General features: G+C 62.2%; 1 protein-coding gene across 4 annotated transcripts in view; it reads left to right on the forward strand.

The window, feature by feature from the left end:
- Nucleotides 1-14,133, forward strand: part of CASKIN1 (CASK interacting protein 1) — a 28,296-nt gene that overhangs the window by 12,980 nt on the left and 1,183 nt on the right. Inside the window, exons 2-20 of one of the 4 annotated variants that reach the window (XM_048962090.1) lie at nucleotides 248-299; nucleotides 1,910-2,007; nucleotides 2,236-2,381; nucleotides 2,516-2,611; nucleotides 2,859-2,989; nucleotides 3,068-3,176; nucleotides 3,375-3,483; nucleotides 3,597-3,691; nucleotides 3,773-3,890; nucleotides 5,184-5,399; nucleotides 7,173-7,280; nucleotides 7,383-7,501; nucleotides 8,508-8,595; nucleotides 10,195-10,295; nucleotides 10,617-10,727; nucleotides 10,802-10,903; nucleotides 11,305-11,443; nucleotides 11,518-13,620; nucleotides 13,728-14,121. In XM_048962090.1, the coding sequence (XP_048818047.1) occupies nucleotides 248-299; nucleotides 1,910-2,007; nucleotides 2,236-2,381; nucleotides 2,516-2,611; nucleotides 2,859-2,989; nucleotides 3,068-3,176; nucleotides 3,375-3,483; nucleotides 3,597-3,691; nucleotides 3,773-3,890; nucleotides 5,184-5,399; nucleotides 7,173-7,280; nucleotides 7,383-7,501; nucleotides 8,508-8,595; nucleotides 10,195-10,295; nucleotides 10,617-10,727; nucleotides 10,802-10,903; nucleotides 11,305-11,443; nucleotides 11,518-13,620; nucleotides 13,728-14,121 (4,435 nt within the window). The remainder of the gene's footprint in view (nucleotides 1-247; nucleotides 300-1,909; nucleotides 2,008-2,235; nucleotides 2,382-2,515; nucleotides 2,612-2,858; nucleotides 2,990-3,067; nucleotides 3,177-3,374; nucleotides 3,484-3,596; nucleotides 3,692-3,772; nucleotides 3,891-5,183; nucleotides 5,400-7,172; nucleotides 7,281-7,382; nucleotides 7,502-8,507; nucleotides 8,596-10,194; nucleotides 10,296-10,616; nucleotides 10,728-10,801; nucleotides 10,904-11,304; nucleotides 11,444-11,517; nucleotides 13,621-13,727; nucleotides 14,122-14,133) is intronic. The other 3 variants (XM_048962091.1, XM_048962092.1, XM_048962093.1) reach the window with 3 other exon arrangements.

A 14,133-nucleotide genomic window follows, 5' to 3' on the forward strand; every position in this document is an offset into this window, starting at 1 on the left:
GCCTGAAGTGCTGTGCATGGCCACCCTTCTGTCCAGACCTCAATCCTTATGCTTGCAGCACCCACAAGCTTGGGGCAGCTCCTCACAGCCCCGTGCCACACCTGGCCCTGGGCTGTAGCCAGCAAAACCTACAGGAGAAGTTGCAAAACCCACCAGCAGCCGTGTCACCCTTCCCAGCACACTCTGTGCCCAGCTGTGCCGCCTCTGCCTCCTGGTTAACGGGCTGTCTGCTCTTCCTCTCTCCCAGAGCTCCTTGGATCAGCAAAGAGAGTCAATGTCAATTTCCAGGACACCGATGGGTGAGTGTGACCCCGCTCCGGGTGTGCATGCTATTGAGTGTGTATGCTATGGGCTTTGCATGTTGTGGGGTGCAGTGAGTGGGAGATCTCATGCAGGTATCCTTGGTGCAATGCGGATAGCATGACTGCACATGTGCAGGTGGCTTTGTGTGTACCAGCCATGCATAGCAGTGGAGATGAGGGCTGAAGGACACGGTGTGCTGTGCTCCTGCTCTGCCGGCCCCTGCCTCTCATGCCCTGAGTGATGGTGGTGCTTTGGAAGCACCCATTCCTGCTGGGGCGTCAGCTCTGGGCATGTGTCTATGTGCATGAGTGCACACCAGCATGCAGATGTGCATCTGAGAGTATGTGTGCATGCAAGCGTGGCTGTATGTGTGAGCAATGTATGGGTATGCTGGGCAGCACCGGGGAAGGCACATGGCTGCATGGGCAGGATGGGGGGCTGTGTCACCCATGGCTCTTCTTTATGCAAGCCTTCTGGGGGCTGGGGTGGTATAGAGAGAGCCTGCACTCTGCCTGCAAACTCCTGATGGTCTCAGGGTGTGCAGCAGCAGTCCTGCAGCAGTTCAGCTGTGCCAGTGCTGTGCCTCAGTTTCCCCGTCTCTGCAGCACTTGCTGGTTCCCAGGCTGATACTCAGGTGACCCCATGCTCTCATCGGGCCCTGCACAGCTCTGTAGATCTCCCTACCGTTGTGGGAGAAGCCTCCTAGGCAGCCCAGGGGCAGCAGGGAAGGGGGGGTGTTGTGATTTGCACCATCTTGAGCCGATTTGAGCAGGGCGCTGGAGCGGAAAACGCTGACATTTCCAGGCAGACGCTGGGGATCGGCCTCCTGAGCGAGCTGTCTGCTCTCATCGCAGCGCCCGACGGAGAGAGGATGGGGAATCACAGGCAGTGGGGCCGCGGTGCCATACTGTGCTGCCGAGCGGGGACGGGAGGATGTGACCCTGTGCAGCTGGGGGTCATGATGATTGCAGGGGTGGCAGGATTGCCACTCACTGCCCACAGTTTGGACATGGGGCCTTCAGGGTCAGCAGATCCCATGCTTTGTTGGTGCTGAGGTAACCAAAAGAATGGGATGGGGATGCTGCCTGGAGCAGTGGGGCGGCAAGTGCAGCCTTGCAGAGGATGCTGCTGCCAGAAGCAAGTAGGTCAGCGCCTGCCGGGTGGGAGCGGAGCGGGGTGCAGTGGGACGAGGGGCTTTCCCCAGCTCCCAGCACAGGGCAGGGGCACTGTGGCCATCTGGCAGCCTGGGCCCCCCCTGCTGCTGCCTGCGGTCGCGCCGCTGGGGCCAGGCTGGGGGAAGTGGGTCAGCAGGGAGGGGTTCCCTGGTGCCAGCCGCTTCCCTGGCAGTGCCGGGCCTCTCGCCTCCGGTCCTGGGACTCCCAGAGCTAAATGCTGAATAACAATAATAAAGCAAAATAATATGGATTGGCTGAGTCTGGTAACTATGGCAGCTCCTTCTCTTGGTGCCCACGAAGTGCAGAGGCATGCATAGGGAGGCTGGCAGGAGCAGGTTAGGTGCTCTGGGAGCTGCAGTGGGTGCAGGCTGGAGTGGACAGCCCACAGGGACAGTGCCTGAGCCCCTCCTGACACTGCGCCCATTCCCCAGGTTCTCTGCCCTGCACCATGCAGCACTCAATGGGAACACAGAGCTCATCTCGCTGCTGCTGGAGGCACAGGCTGCGGTGGACATCAAGGATAACAAAGGCGAGTGCCTGTGGCTGTGCCACCCTGGGTCTGGTATGCAGGGCAGAGCACTGTGCCTGGCTGTGAACGCACTGGGGTGGGAAGTGAAGGATGTCCTTTGCTATGACATGGGGGCTGCATCCTTCCTGGGGTCCTACCCCATGCCCCTCACCCTCTGCCCCCTTTGCAGTCTTTGCCCAGTCTCTGTGCCCTGCAGGGCTCACTGCTGCTCCTCCTGCTCACCTGTAGGCATGCGGCCCTTGCACTATGCGGCCTGGCAAGGCAAGAAGGAGCCCATGAAGATGGTGCTGAAGGCAGGCTCCTCTGTGAACATCCCATCAGATGAGGGACAGATCCCCCTGCACCTGGCAGCACAGCATGGGCACTATGACGTGGTACAGCGGGGCCGGTGGTGGGGCACAGGAGGGGACGGGCAGTGGTGGGGCACAGGGGACAGCAGTGGGGCTGATGCCCTCCATGCCCCTGCTCATGTCTTGCTCTCACCATACCTGGTCCTTCTCACCCACAGTCTGAAATGCTCCTGCAGCACCAGTCCAACCCCTGCATCATGGACAATTCAGGCAAGACGCCCCTGGACTTGGCATGCGAATTTGGCCGGGTTGGGGTAAGTCTTTGCAAGCTGGGCCCCCCTGAAAGGCAGATCTGAAAGCGGGTGGTGGGTTCCTTGGAGTGGAGAGTCCTGTAGGTGGCATGGGGCAGCTGTGGGGAGGAACTACAGCAAGGGGATCTCCTGCTCTTGTGTCCTGCGGGCTGACCAGGGGTAGGGCACCCCTGTCCTGGGTCTCAGGGGGCCATCTCAGGGCGGCTGAGCCGTCTTTGCAGCCCTGCTCCGTCTGTGTTTGCTGATCCAGGTGGTCCAACTGCTCCTGAACAGCAACATGTGTGCGGCGCTGCTGGAGCCTAAGCCAGGGGACACCACCGACCCCAATGGCACCAGCCCTCTGCACCTTGCGGCCAAGAATGGACACATTGACATCATCCGGTGGGTGCTCTAATGTGCAGGGAGCAGGCCGACATCATTCCCATCCCACCCTTTGCTGACCTATCCGTGCATCCACAGGCTTCTGCTGCAAGCTGGCATTGACATCAACAGGCAGACCAAGGCGGGCACAGCACTGCACGAGGCAGCCCTGTGTGGCAAGACGGACGTGGTGCGGCTCTTGCTGGATGTAAGGCTCCCCCAGCTCTGCTGTCCCAGGGAAGGAGTGCAGAACGGGGTTGACCCCAGTGGGATGTTACCTCCTGGTGGGAAGGCCTAGGGCAGCGAGCTGTGCCCGTGGCAGCATGACTCCCTCCATTTTGGGTGGCCCTGAGGGTCTCAACCAGTTGTGTGCCATCCCGAGCTCTCTCTCCCCGTATCATTGCAGAGTGGAATTAATGCCCACGTCCGGAACACGTACAACCAGACAGCTCTGGATATTGTCAACCAGTTCACCACCAGCCAGGCCAGCAAGGAGATCAAGCAGATGCTGCGGGGTGAGGGAGCAGGGTGGGCACCTTGGGATCAACTGTGGGACACCTCCATCAGAGAGCCTCCAGGGGGGATCTCAGCACTGGACGCCCACCAACATTGCCCTCTGTTCCCACAGACGCCTCAGCTGCACTGCAGGTGCGGGCTGTCAAGGACTATTGCAACAACTACGACCTGACCAGCCTCAATGTGAAAGCTGGAGACGTCATCACTGTGAGTGTGGTTGCACAGGGCTGGGGGGACATAATGCAGGTGGGGAGGCACAGCCCTGCCCTTACCACTCCATGCCCATAGGTGCTGGAGCAGCATGCAGACGGGCGCTGGAAGGGCTGCATCCACGACAATCGGACCGGCAACGACCGCGTGGGCTACTTCCCCTCCAGCCTCGTGGAAGCCATAAGCAAGCGAACAGGCAAATACTTCCCCACCTCTACCTCCCAAACCAGTCCCAAGGAGCAGCCCAGCCCTAGGGACCCTCCTGTCGGGCTGGGGCTCAGGGGCTGCATTGCCACTGCTGAACCAAAGGGCAGTGTCCCCATTGTGCATGTGAACTTGGTGTCCCCACCACACAGGGTGGGACAGGTGTGTGGGGCTGGAGCCCCCGTTGTGCGTCTCCACCATGTGGGCACACTGCTGTATGGGGGTCAGAGCCCCCAGTTATGTAAAGAGTCAATGCCCTCGCTGTGTGTGTGGGAGGGAGGTCAGTGCCGGCGGCCCAGGAGTGTTGGGTGGGCAGTGTTTTTGTCTGTGCATGGGGATGGTTTGGGGTGTTAGGGTGGTTTAGGAACATGGTGCTCAGGGATGGTCCCAGTGGCTGCACATGGGGCTGGGTACTGGTGCCAGGGACCTGGCACTGCCCCACTAGGACTTATCTGTGGCCAGGGACCGTATCAGGGAGAGGAACTTGCTCCCTGCCCTGTGGATCCCCATCCCAAGGGGGTGCCGTTGGCTGTGCCAAGTGCCAGGAGCAGTGTGGTGGTGCAGGCACAGCACTGATGTGATGCACTCAAAGGCAGTGCACTGACCAGCTCACTGCCCAGGGCTGCTGCATGTTCCCAGCCCCACGTCACCCCACTGTACGTTTCAGTGAGGTCCAGGGGAGCGGAACCGTGCCAGGCTGCACCGATCAGCACAGCCCTCCTTGCCTGGCAGCAGGTTGCATGCTAGTGCTGCAGAGGCAGGGACGAGGCCTGTGTCTCCTGAGCTTTGTTGCAGTGGTGTTTCCAGAGTGTAGGATTTGTGGCAGCTCCAGGAACACAGCCCCACATGGCACAGGGGCTGCTCCATGGCTTGGCACAGCGGTGCCGCCCTCGCAGCCCCATTCCTGCAGCAGGGCACGTGGCGTCCTGGGAGCCCAGTGGGGACTCAATGTCCCCCAGTGTCATTGTGAGTTGTTGGGGGTCTGCAGGCTGTGCCCATGGGTCATGCCCTGCCCTGTGCTGTGTACTGACTTCTGCTGTTGCTTCGTGGCTCGGCTCCTTCTCAGTTGGGTCTCGGTTCCGCCTCCTCCAAATTTCTTTTGGTTGCTTACTTTGTTAGCTGTTTTTTTATTTTTATTTTCTTTTTTTTCTTCCTTTCATTCTTTTTTTTTTTTTTCCTTTTTATTTCTTCTTTTTTTTTTTTTATTATTTTTTTTGGTGGTGCTGAACATGTCTCTGTTATTTTGATTCTTTTCATTTTGTCTCTTGTTATGTTTTATTATCAGGTTCATGGGAGACTGTAACAATCCCCCAACAGTACCAAAAGATCCCGCTCCCGGCTTACGGGGCTGCTGTGCTAAACGGTGACGCCTCGTCCCATCCGTTCCATTCCCTGCCTCCACCTCCACCTCCACCACCACATTCCCATCAGACTCTTTTCAGTTCCTTTGGCTATCACAGGCTCTCCCCTAGCAGTGCCGACGAGCCGCGTTACGGACAAGGTAGTTCACCGCTCGCTTCATTCTCTCGATGGATTTCTTTCTTTTGAAGTGTGTATCTATTCTTTTCTTTTCTATCCGCTCGGCTTCTCTCCCCCGTGCCTTGGTGCCTGCCGTGTGCTTGCACGCGGGTGCGTGTGCGCCTGCAGGCGTGTGCTGGTGCGTGCATGCAGATGTGTGCATGCGTGTGTGTGTGCACGCGTGCATGCAGAGCGGCCCCTCTGCTGCCCTCTCCTTGCACTGCTGCTGTCACCCCGCTGCAGCCACATCCCATCCCCGGTATCCCTGGCCACGCGGGCAGCTCTGGATGCGGCGCTGAGCCCCTGACCGTGTGCTATCCCACCCGCAGCATCCACCCCCAAAAACACTTTGCAGCCTCCTGGTGCCGGGTTGGGAGGGGACAGCAGGAGCGACGAGCCCCTGCCCTTGTAGCATCCCCTCTCGGAGTGTTCAGCACCCACAGGGCTGGGTCTGCGCATTCAGAGCGGGGCTGGCACTGTCCTGAGGGTGCTCTCAGGGCTGGATCCCCACAGGCAGTGACCAGCTTCGTCCCTGGGACTATCTCTGTGGCACAGGCGGGTGACGGGCACTGCTGGTGTGGGTGCTGGTGATGGTGACTGGGGAGCAGATATGGAGCCAAGGGTTCTCATGGTTGTAGCCTCTGTGCTGGCACACGGTGCCATGCCCTCGGGGGCCTCTGCCAGCTGTTTGGGGCTGGGGGTGCTTGCACAATGTGAGGCACGCGGTGTTTTGGAGGAGCACTGGGCCACGACTGTGGCTTCCCAGTGTGATGAGGATGGGGATGCAGCACTGCTCCCGAAGATTTTCTCTTGCAGTGAGATGGCCGCAGCACACACAGTGGGCACATCTCAACCTAACAGCGCTGTGGCTGTCAGCTTCCTGCTCACGTTCCTACCATGAATTTATCACCTTGCACCATCTGCCCTGTGCTCCAGCCTGGCTGGGAGCTGGGCAAGTGGTCTCATGAATAAAAATATCTGCAGTGGCACAGGGGTGCAGCTTGGGCACAGCTCCAGCACAGGGCTGCTCTTCATCACCACGCGATGCTGTTTTACACCCTGACCTCACTGCAGGGGGTTGGTATGGGTTGAGCTCCGTGCTGGGCATCTCCAGCTCTGCCTAGTGTGAGCGAGATCCAGTGGGGCTGGAGGGAGCGATGGAGGAGCACATTGATGGAGCTGCACTTCTGGGGTGGGTTGGAGTGCATGGGGCTGGGTCTCATCACTGCAGCTGGGTCACCCCCGTGTCACCTACTGCTGTAGGGCACCCTGGGGAGCACAGCACTCTGCTGTCTGGTCCTGCAGCACCCTCACATGGGGGCAGGTGGCAACATGGGGACAGCTGTGCTGCCTCAGCTGGGGACAATGGGGTGGGGGCTGTGGTCCTGACTGCCTGAGTCCTCACTGCTGCCTCCTGTCTCCTGCAGTGGGTCATGTTCCCATCCTGCTGTGCACAGGGACAACATAGTCCCTGTTTCCGAACTCCTGCAGTGGATCTGTCCTTCACTGGTGCCTGGCAGGATGGGGCTGTGGCTCTGGCCATGTGCACATGGTCACTCCATGCTGGCTGCTTGAGGAGGACAGGACCGAAGTACAGCGTTGGCATCCCCCAAAACCTTTGACTGTTTTTTTTTCCCCTGCATATGGTGGTGATGGGCCCAGGGCCAGGGCTCACCTCTCCCCACGCCACACTGCCGTGAGCCCCTTCTGCTGGGTCACACCTGCCTGACACTGCTCTCTCTGCTCTGCCACCAAGGGTCCCGTGGGGCTGACATGAGCCCATCCCACCTTTCACCATCGCAGGGTGGATCGGCTGCACCTGCACCCACCGAGGAGATCTGGGTGCTGCGGAAACCTTTCACAGGTACAGTGGGCATTTCCCTCCTGTTCCCAGGGCAGCACGCATCGCAGCACCGCAGTGTCCCCTGGATGCGGATCCCTGATGGCATCTCCTCTTCCTGTGCAGGTGGCGATCGCAGCAGCCTGGGTAGCACGGGCAGCGTGGCCTCAGCCCGCAGCTCCGGGAGTGGGCAGAGCACGGGCAGCGGGGCGCACGCCCTGCATGCTGGCTCCGAGGGCGTCAAGGTAAGGCCGTGCACCGGCACACAGTGTCACATGGCTCCGGCATCGGTGCTGGCTCGTGGTGGGACTTTGCTCCTTTGGCAGCTGTGATCCCATCCTGAGCAGAGCCTCTGCTGAGATCAATACTGCACCTCGTGCTGCAAGGTCCTGTTGGCATTCAGTGTGGCGTGGGGAAGCTGGTCACTGCCTGTTGGCATTCAGATCATGGTTGTCACCATCCGGCCACCCTCTTCCACCCCCAATGCTGGCTGCTCGCTGAGCTCAGCCCCCAATAGCGGTGCAGCATCTGGCCAAGGCCCGAGCTGTGCATCTCTGCTGCCTCTCTGAGGATGCATCTGCACTGCGCACTGCACCGCACACTGCACGCCGCCATCTGCACGTGGCCCACTGCAGCTACGCGCTGCACGCTGCCATCTGCTCGCTGCACGCTGCTGCCCAGTGCACGCTGCTGCCCACACGCTGCGCTCTGCATGGCACGCAGTGCCCACTGCACGCCACACATTACACTGCGTGATGCACATTCTGCACCGCACAGCGCACGCTGCACAGTGCACACAGCACACCGCACGCTGTGCTTTCCGCACTGTACATTGCCCACCATTCATTGCACGCTATGCACTGCTCGCTGCCCCCTGCACTCCGTGCACAGCAGCCCCTTCCCGTGCCAACACATCCCAGGGAGCCCCATGAGCCCACCTCCCCACAGATGTGATGCTGTGACCGGCTGGGCACTGAGCGCAGTGCGTGCCCCCCATGCCGACGGCCACCACGGCTGCACCGTGCAGGGGGGGCCGTGCTGGCAGCCCCCTCCGGCGTGCGCCGGGGTGCCGCGGTGCCGCAGGCTCCCACCACCCGCGAGCACCATATGTGCTGCGAGCGCTGTTTTCCCCTCCGCAACCCAGATCCGTCGCGCTCCTCCCTGCAGCACCGCAGCGCCCGCCGCGCACCCCCCGGTTCCCCGCTCGCCTCACTGCCGCCTGCTCTCCCCCCTTCTCGGGGTGTTTTTCAGCTGCTGGCAACGGTCCTTTCCCAGAAGGCTTCTGCGCAAGATGCTGCCGTGGGCGATGGGCCGGCCAAGGCGCAGGACATCCCCGCAGGTGCGTGCTGCCGGCCCGGCTGCTGGGAGCAGGAGGAGCCCTGGCCCCGCCGCGGGCTTGCCGTGGGCTGAGTGATTTGTCTTTTTTTTTATTGCCGCGGCACCCGGCGCAAAAGAAGAAAACGTGTGGGTAAAAAATGACTCTCTCGCCTTTCGGCTGCTGCCAGGCCTTCTCCTGCCTCGGTTAGTGGGGGCACCGTGGGGAGGGGGCGGGAGGGGGGGGCGCGGGCGGGCGGTGGGGCGAGAGCGCTCCCCGGCCCCTTCCCCTCCCCGGCCCCCCCTCTGCCGCTGTCTCGCCGCCCAGGGGCTCGGCAGGGGGCAGCCGGGCCGGGGGTGCCCACGCCGCGGGGGAGGCACGTGGGGGACGCAGGAGGACGATGCTCGCGTGCCGGGTGTTCGTGCCGGGGGGGTGCCCAGGCTGCAAGGGGGAGGTGCATCCATAGGGGGATGCAGGCGTTGATTGGGGTGGTGTGCACGCTGGGGGAGTGCAGGTATTGGGGAGGGAGTGCACAGATGTGGAAGGTGCCCACATGAGTGGGAGATGGATGTGGTGGGGAGGCACATGGCAGAGGGAGGCACGTGTGAGGAGGTGCCCACGCGAGTGAGATGCAGACAGGGGGGAGATGCGTGCGCCTGGGGGATGCACACGAATTGGGGGAGCAGTGTGCACAAACACACACACACACAAGGAGGATGCAGGCAGGTGCCAGAGGGATGCATGCAGGCGTGCGCGCGCGCGCGCACACACACACACACACACACACACAGAGGAAAATGCTCCCGCAGCGTGCAATTGCATACAAGGAGGATGCACTTACCAGCAGGGGGAAGGAGATGCTCTTGTTGATCTGGATTAGAAACATGAGGTTGAAATTTCTGTGCAACCTGATGGCTGCTGAAGGCCACCATCCTGAAGACAAGGGGTGTCTGGATGCCTGTGCTGAGGTGCAGGGGTACAGGGCAGCTAGTGGCAGTGTGCTGGGTCTCCTGGCTGCAGTGAGGCTGAGCCCAGCCCTGTGCCAGTGGCATGGCTGGAGGAGTGGGCACAGATGGCTCTGGGCAGCAGGACCTCAGGCTGCTGCCTGGGGCACGTGGGCAGACGAGGAAAGCAGCTCTGGGGAGGGGTCTGCCTCCTGCTGGGTCCATCAAAACACTCTGGCCCTCAGCCTCCACTTGGCTACCCCAGGTGAGCGCCATCCTCTTAATGCCCCAATGATGCCACGGTCTGTGGGAGCTGTGCTCACAATGACATGGGGGCCAGGGAGACCTGGGTACTCTGCAGAGCTCTGTGCCAGCACAGCCTCCTCTGTAAGCCTGGGGATAGCCTGCTGGCCTTATTGGGCACCATCTGCACAGGGATGGTACTGTCCCAGGGAGCACAGCCCAGGTAAGGGCGCCCTGCTGCATGGGGCTGGATGTTGCTCTCCTCTGCCTATCCTAGCCTTGTTGCCCCTGGCAGTGGTTCTGCTCCCTGCCTTACACAGCCAGAGTCTGGGGGCTGCAGCTTAGGGATGCACTGAGGAGGGCCTGACCAAGATCCTAGAACCATGAGGCCCAGCAGACCCGTGGCCCCATTCCCCACTGACTGCTGCCCCCCCAGCAGGCTCGTCGCGGTCGCAGAGTGTGGCCAGCTCCCCCTATGCACCCCAGCCACCTGCCGAGCAGCAGCTGAAGAAGATGGAGCCACCATCAGAGGGGAAGGTGAGTGGGGAGCACTGAGTGCACTGGGTACCCTGCGGAGTTCAGTGATGGGGGGCATAGGCACAGCCACCCCCTCACCAACAGCTGCAGGCAGAGCTGTGCCACAGCCACCTGTGCTGGCGTGGCTGAGTGCTGGTTCTGGTGCTGGCCATGATGCCGTGCCCATGGGATGCCTAAGCCAAGGGGCTACATGGCCTTTCTGCAGTGCTGACTGATCTGAGGCCAGCATGCAGCTGGACAGCCCATGGGGCTGTGACAAGAACAGAGCAACAGAGCCCTGTGCCAAGGCTGCCCCGAGCTACGCCACTCTTCTCATTCTAGAGCTCAGAAGCTGTGTACCAGTGGCTGTGTAAGTTCCAGCTGCAGCTCTATGCACCCAACTTCATCAACGCCGGCTACGACATCACCACCATCAGCCGGATGACGCCAGAGGTGAGGCCATGAGGGCAGTCCTGGGACTGCCACCTGCTTGTGGAGAGTGATCCTGATTCTCCTCTCTCCCTCAGGACCTCACGGCCATTGGTGTCACCAAGCCAGGGCACAGGAAGAAGATTGCCTCTGAGATCAATAACCTCAACATCCCCGAGTGGCTGCCTGAGTACAAGCCGGTAAGGGCTGCGCAGGGCCGGGTGACATGGTGCCACAGTGCCACATCCAGAGCGGTGCTGGGAGCCCTGCAGCAGGTTCCATCCAGGGAGGGCTGTCACAGGGGGAGTGGCAGTGGGAATTGGCTCACTGCTCCCAGATGAAGCCCATATCCCATGGTTCTGAAGCTGCACATCCCCTGCTGAAGTCCCTGGCATTGGCATCGGGCCAATGACAGCTGTCACCACATGGATGTGATGCTGTCTGCGCCTTGATGTTGTCCCATCAGCTGGACCATAGTAAGGGGTCCTTGGAGCACAGAGGTGCAGGAGTTCCCTAGGCCCTCCCCGGTGAGCACAGGGACACATGTGGCACTATCACTGCATGTGCACACCTGGTGCTGAGCAGTGTCCCACGCCCCCAGGCCAACCTGGCGCTGTGGCTCTCCATGATTGGCCTGTCCCAGTACTACAAGGTGCTGGTGGAGAACGGCTACGAGAACATCGACTTCATCACTGACATCACCTGGGAGGACCTGCAGGAGATCGGCATCACCAAGCTGGGTAAGGTCTCATGACACAGCACTGTGGTGGCCCATGGTTCCTTGGCTGACACTGATGCTTTGTGCCATCCCCAGGCCACCAGAAGAAGCTGATGCTCGCAGTGAAGAAGCTGGCAGAGCTGCAGCGGGCTGAGCTGGGCAAGTATGAGCCAGGCACACTGAAGAGGAAGGCAGCGGCATGCCCAGAGGTGCTGGCCATTGAGTCCCCACCACCTGAGCCACCCGAGTGCCAGTCACCCAAGATGACAACGTTCCAGGACAGCGAGCTGAGCAGTGAGCTGCAGGTGGCCATGACAGGTGAAGGCCCTGAGGAGACGCCCGAGAAACCAGCCAACCCTGCAGCCCCTGGCTACCGATCACCACCAGCGCTGGGCGGCCGCGCCAGGCAGATGAGCAGCTCACAGGAGCTGCTGGGTGATGGCCCCCGTGCCCCTGCCAGCACCGCCATCTCCAAGAGCCAGGAGTACCTGGCAGAGGGGGCCCCCGAGGGTCCCCCCGTGCCGCCAACCAAGGAGCTCCGCCAGCCACGGCACGGCCACTCTGTCAAGCGTGCCAGTGTTCCGCCGGTGCCCGGCAAACCCCGGCAGGCCTTCCCGCCTACCGCCGGGCACCTGACACCACCACAGACCCCTGGCAAGCCACGTCCACCCTCCCCACAGGGCCCATCAGCACCCCACGCCACTGCCAAGGTGAAGCCCACTCCACAGCTGCTGCCACCGGGTGAGCGCCCCGCATCACCCCGCTCCCTGCCCCAGTCTCCCACGCACCGTGGCTTTGCCTACGTCCTTCCACAGCCCACCGATGGTGAGGGGGCCCCCCCAGGGGTGCCGGTCCTGCCTGTCTCAGTGCCAGTGCTGTGCCTGCCACCAGCAGGTGAGGGTGAGGAGGAGCCGGGGAGGCCGAAGAAACGGGCACACAGCCTGAACCGCTACGCCACCTCCGACAGCGAGCAGGAGCGGGACGAGCTGCTGGTGCCTGACGCGGGGCCTTATGCTACCGTGCAGCGGCGCGTGGGGCGCAGCCACTCAGTGCGGGCACCTGCCGGTGGTGACAAGAATGTCAACCGCAGCCAGTCCTTCGCCATCCGCCCCAAGAAGAAGGGGCCCCCGCCACCACCCCCCAAGCGCTCCAGCTCTGCTATATCCAGTGCTGGCATGGCCGAGGACTTCCCCAAGGATGGTGAAGGTGAGGTGGCCGCTGGAACCCCTGGCACCGAGGGGGAGAGTCGTCAGGAGCAGCGGCGTGCCAGCGATCTGGGTGGCAGCGTGGACACGGGCAGCGCCGGCAGCGTGCGCAGCATTGCAGCCATGCTGGAGATGTCCTCCATTGGTGGTGGGGCGCGGGCGCTGGCCCTGCAGAAACCACCTGGGGCTGGTGTGCCTGGGAAGGGGCCCGATGGATACTATCTGCAGCCAGGAGCTCCCCCAGGAAGCCCTGAGCGTGCCCGTGTGGCCACCGTCCTGGCTACCGTCAAGCACAAGGAGGCCATTGGGCTGGATGGGGAGGTTGTGAACCGGCGCCGGACCATCAGCGGTCCTGTCACCGGGCTGGTGGCGGCCGCACGCCGCGAGCATGCCGACAGTGTGCGCTCCGAGACAGGCGCTGATGGCCCCAGCGAGCGTCTGCGGGCTGAGCGTGGTGGCTCTCCAGACACAATCCCCTTTGCTGAGGAGGGCAACCTCACCATCAAGCAGCGACCACGTGCCCTGGGACCAGCCCGGGTGGAGGCAGGAGAAGGGCTGTCCCCAGCGCACCGCCATGGAGACCTGGCCAAGGTGGAGGCCAGTGCCACACTTAAGAGGCGCATCCGTGCCCGGCAGAGCCAGCAGGACAGCATCCGCTTCATCCTCACCGAGTCTGACACTGTCAAGCGCCGGCCCAAGGCCAAGGACAAGGAACCAGCGCTGGAGCAAGCCCCTCTTGTCGTCTACCAGAACGGCACCGGCACTGTCAAGCGGCGGCCAGCTTCAGAGCTGAGTGGAGCTGAGACTCCCCCAACCCCACCGCCTGCCACCCGCCCCGACGGCCCTGACTTCACCCCACCGCCTGCCGAGCCCAAGAAACCCTTCAAGCCACCGGTGTCCCCCAAGCCTGTGCTAACGCAGCCAGCGCAGAAAGTCCCTGGGCCACCAGTGCCCATCCCCAAAAAGATGCCCATCCCAAGCCCAGGCAGCCCAGGTAGGTGTTCGTGAGCATTGGGGATGGTTGGCTGTGGGGGAGCCCCTCGGGGCACTGCACCGTCACTGCAGCCATCCTACCCCATTCCCTCTCCCTTCTCTCCACAGAGGTGAAGCGGGTCCACGGCACACCACCCCCGGTATCCCCCAAGCCCACACCACCCCCCACAGCCCCCAAGCCCCCCAAGCCCCATGCCGCCATCCAGTCGGTGAGCGCGGGCTCCACGCCAACTCCGTCCCCCGCCCGGCAGCTGGGCGCTACTGCCAAGCCCTCCAGCACACCGCCCTCACTCTGCTCCAGCCCTGCCAAGCCCCTCTCACCCGGCGCTCAGCCCCAGCAGGTGCCAGTGAAACCACCGCGTTCCGCTATCGCCGGACCCTCTGTTGACAGTGCCAGCCCTGAGCTGGTGCAGCAAAAGCTGGAGGAGACCAGCGCATCCCTGGCTGCTGCGCTACAGGCTGTGGAGGAGAAGATCAAGCAGGAGGACAGCCAGGCAGCAGAGTAAGGGCTGCG

Source organism: Lagopus muta, chromosome 15 (assembly GCF_023343835.1).
Source record: "Lagopus muta isolate bLagMut1 chromosome 15, bLagMut1 primary, whole genome shotgun sequence".
NCBI classification, from domain to species: Eukaryota; Metazoa; Chordata; class Aves; order Galliformes; family Phasianidae; genus Lagopus; species Lagopus muta.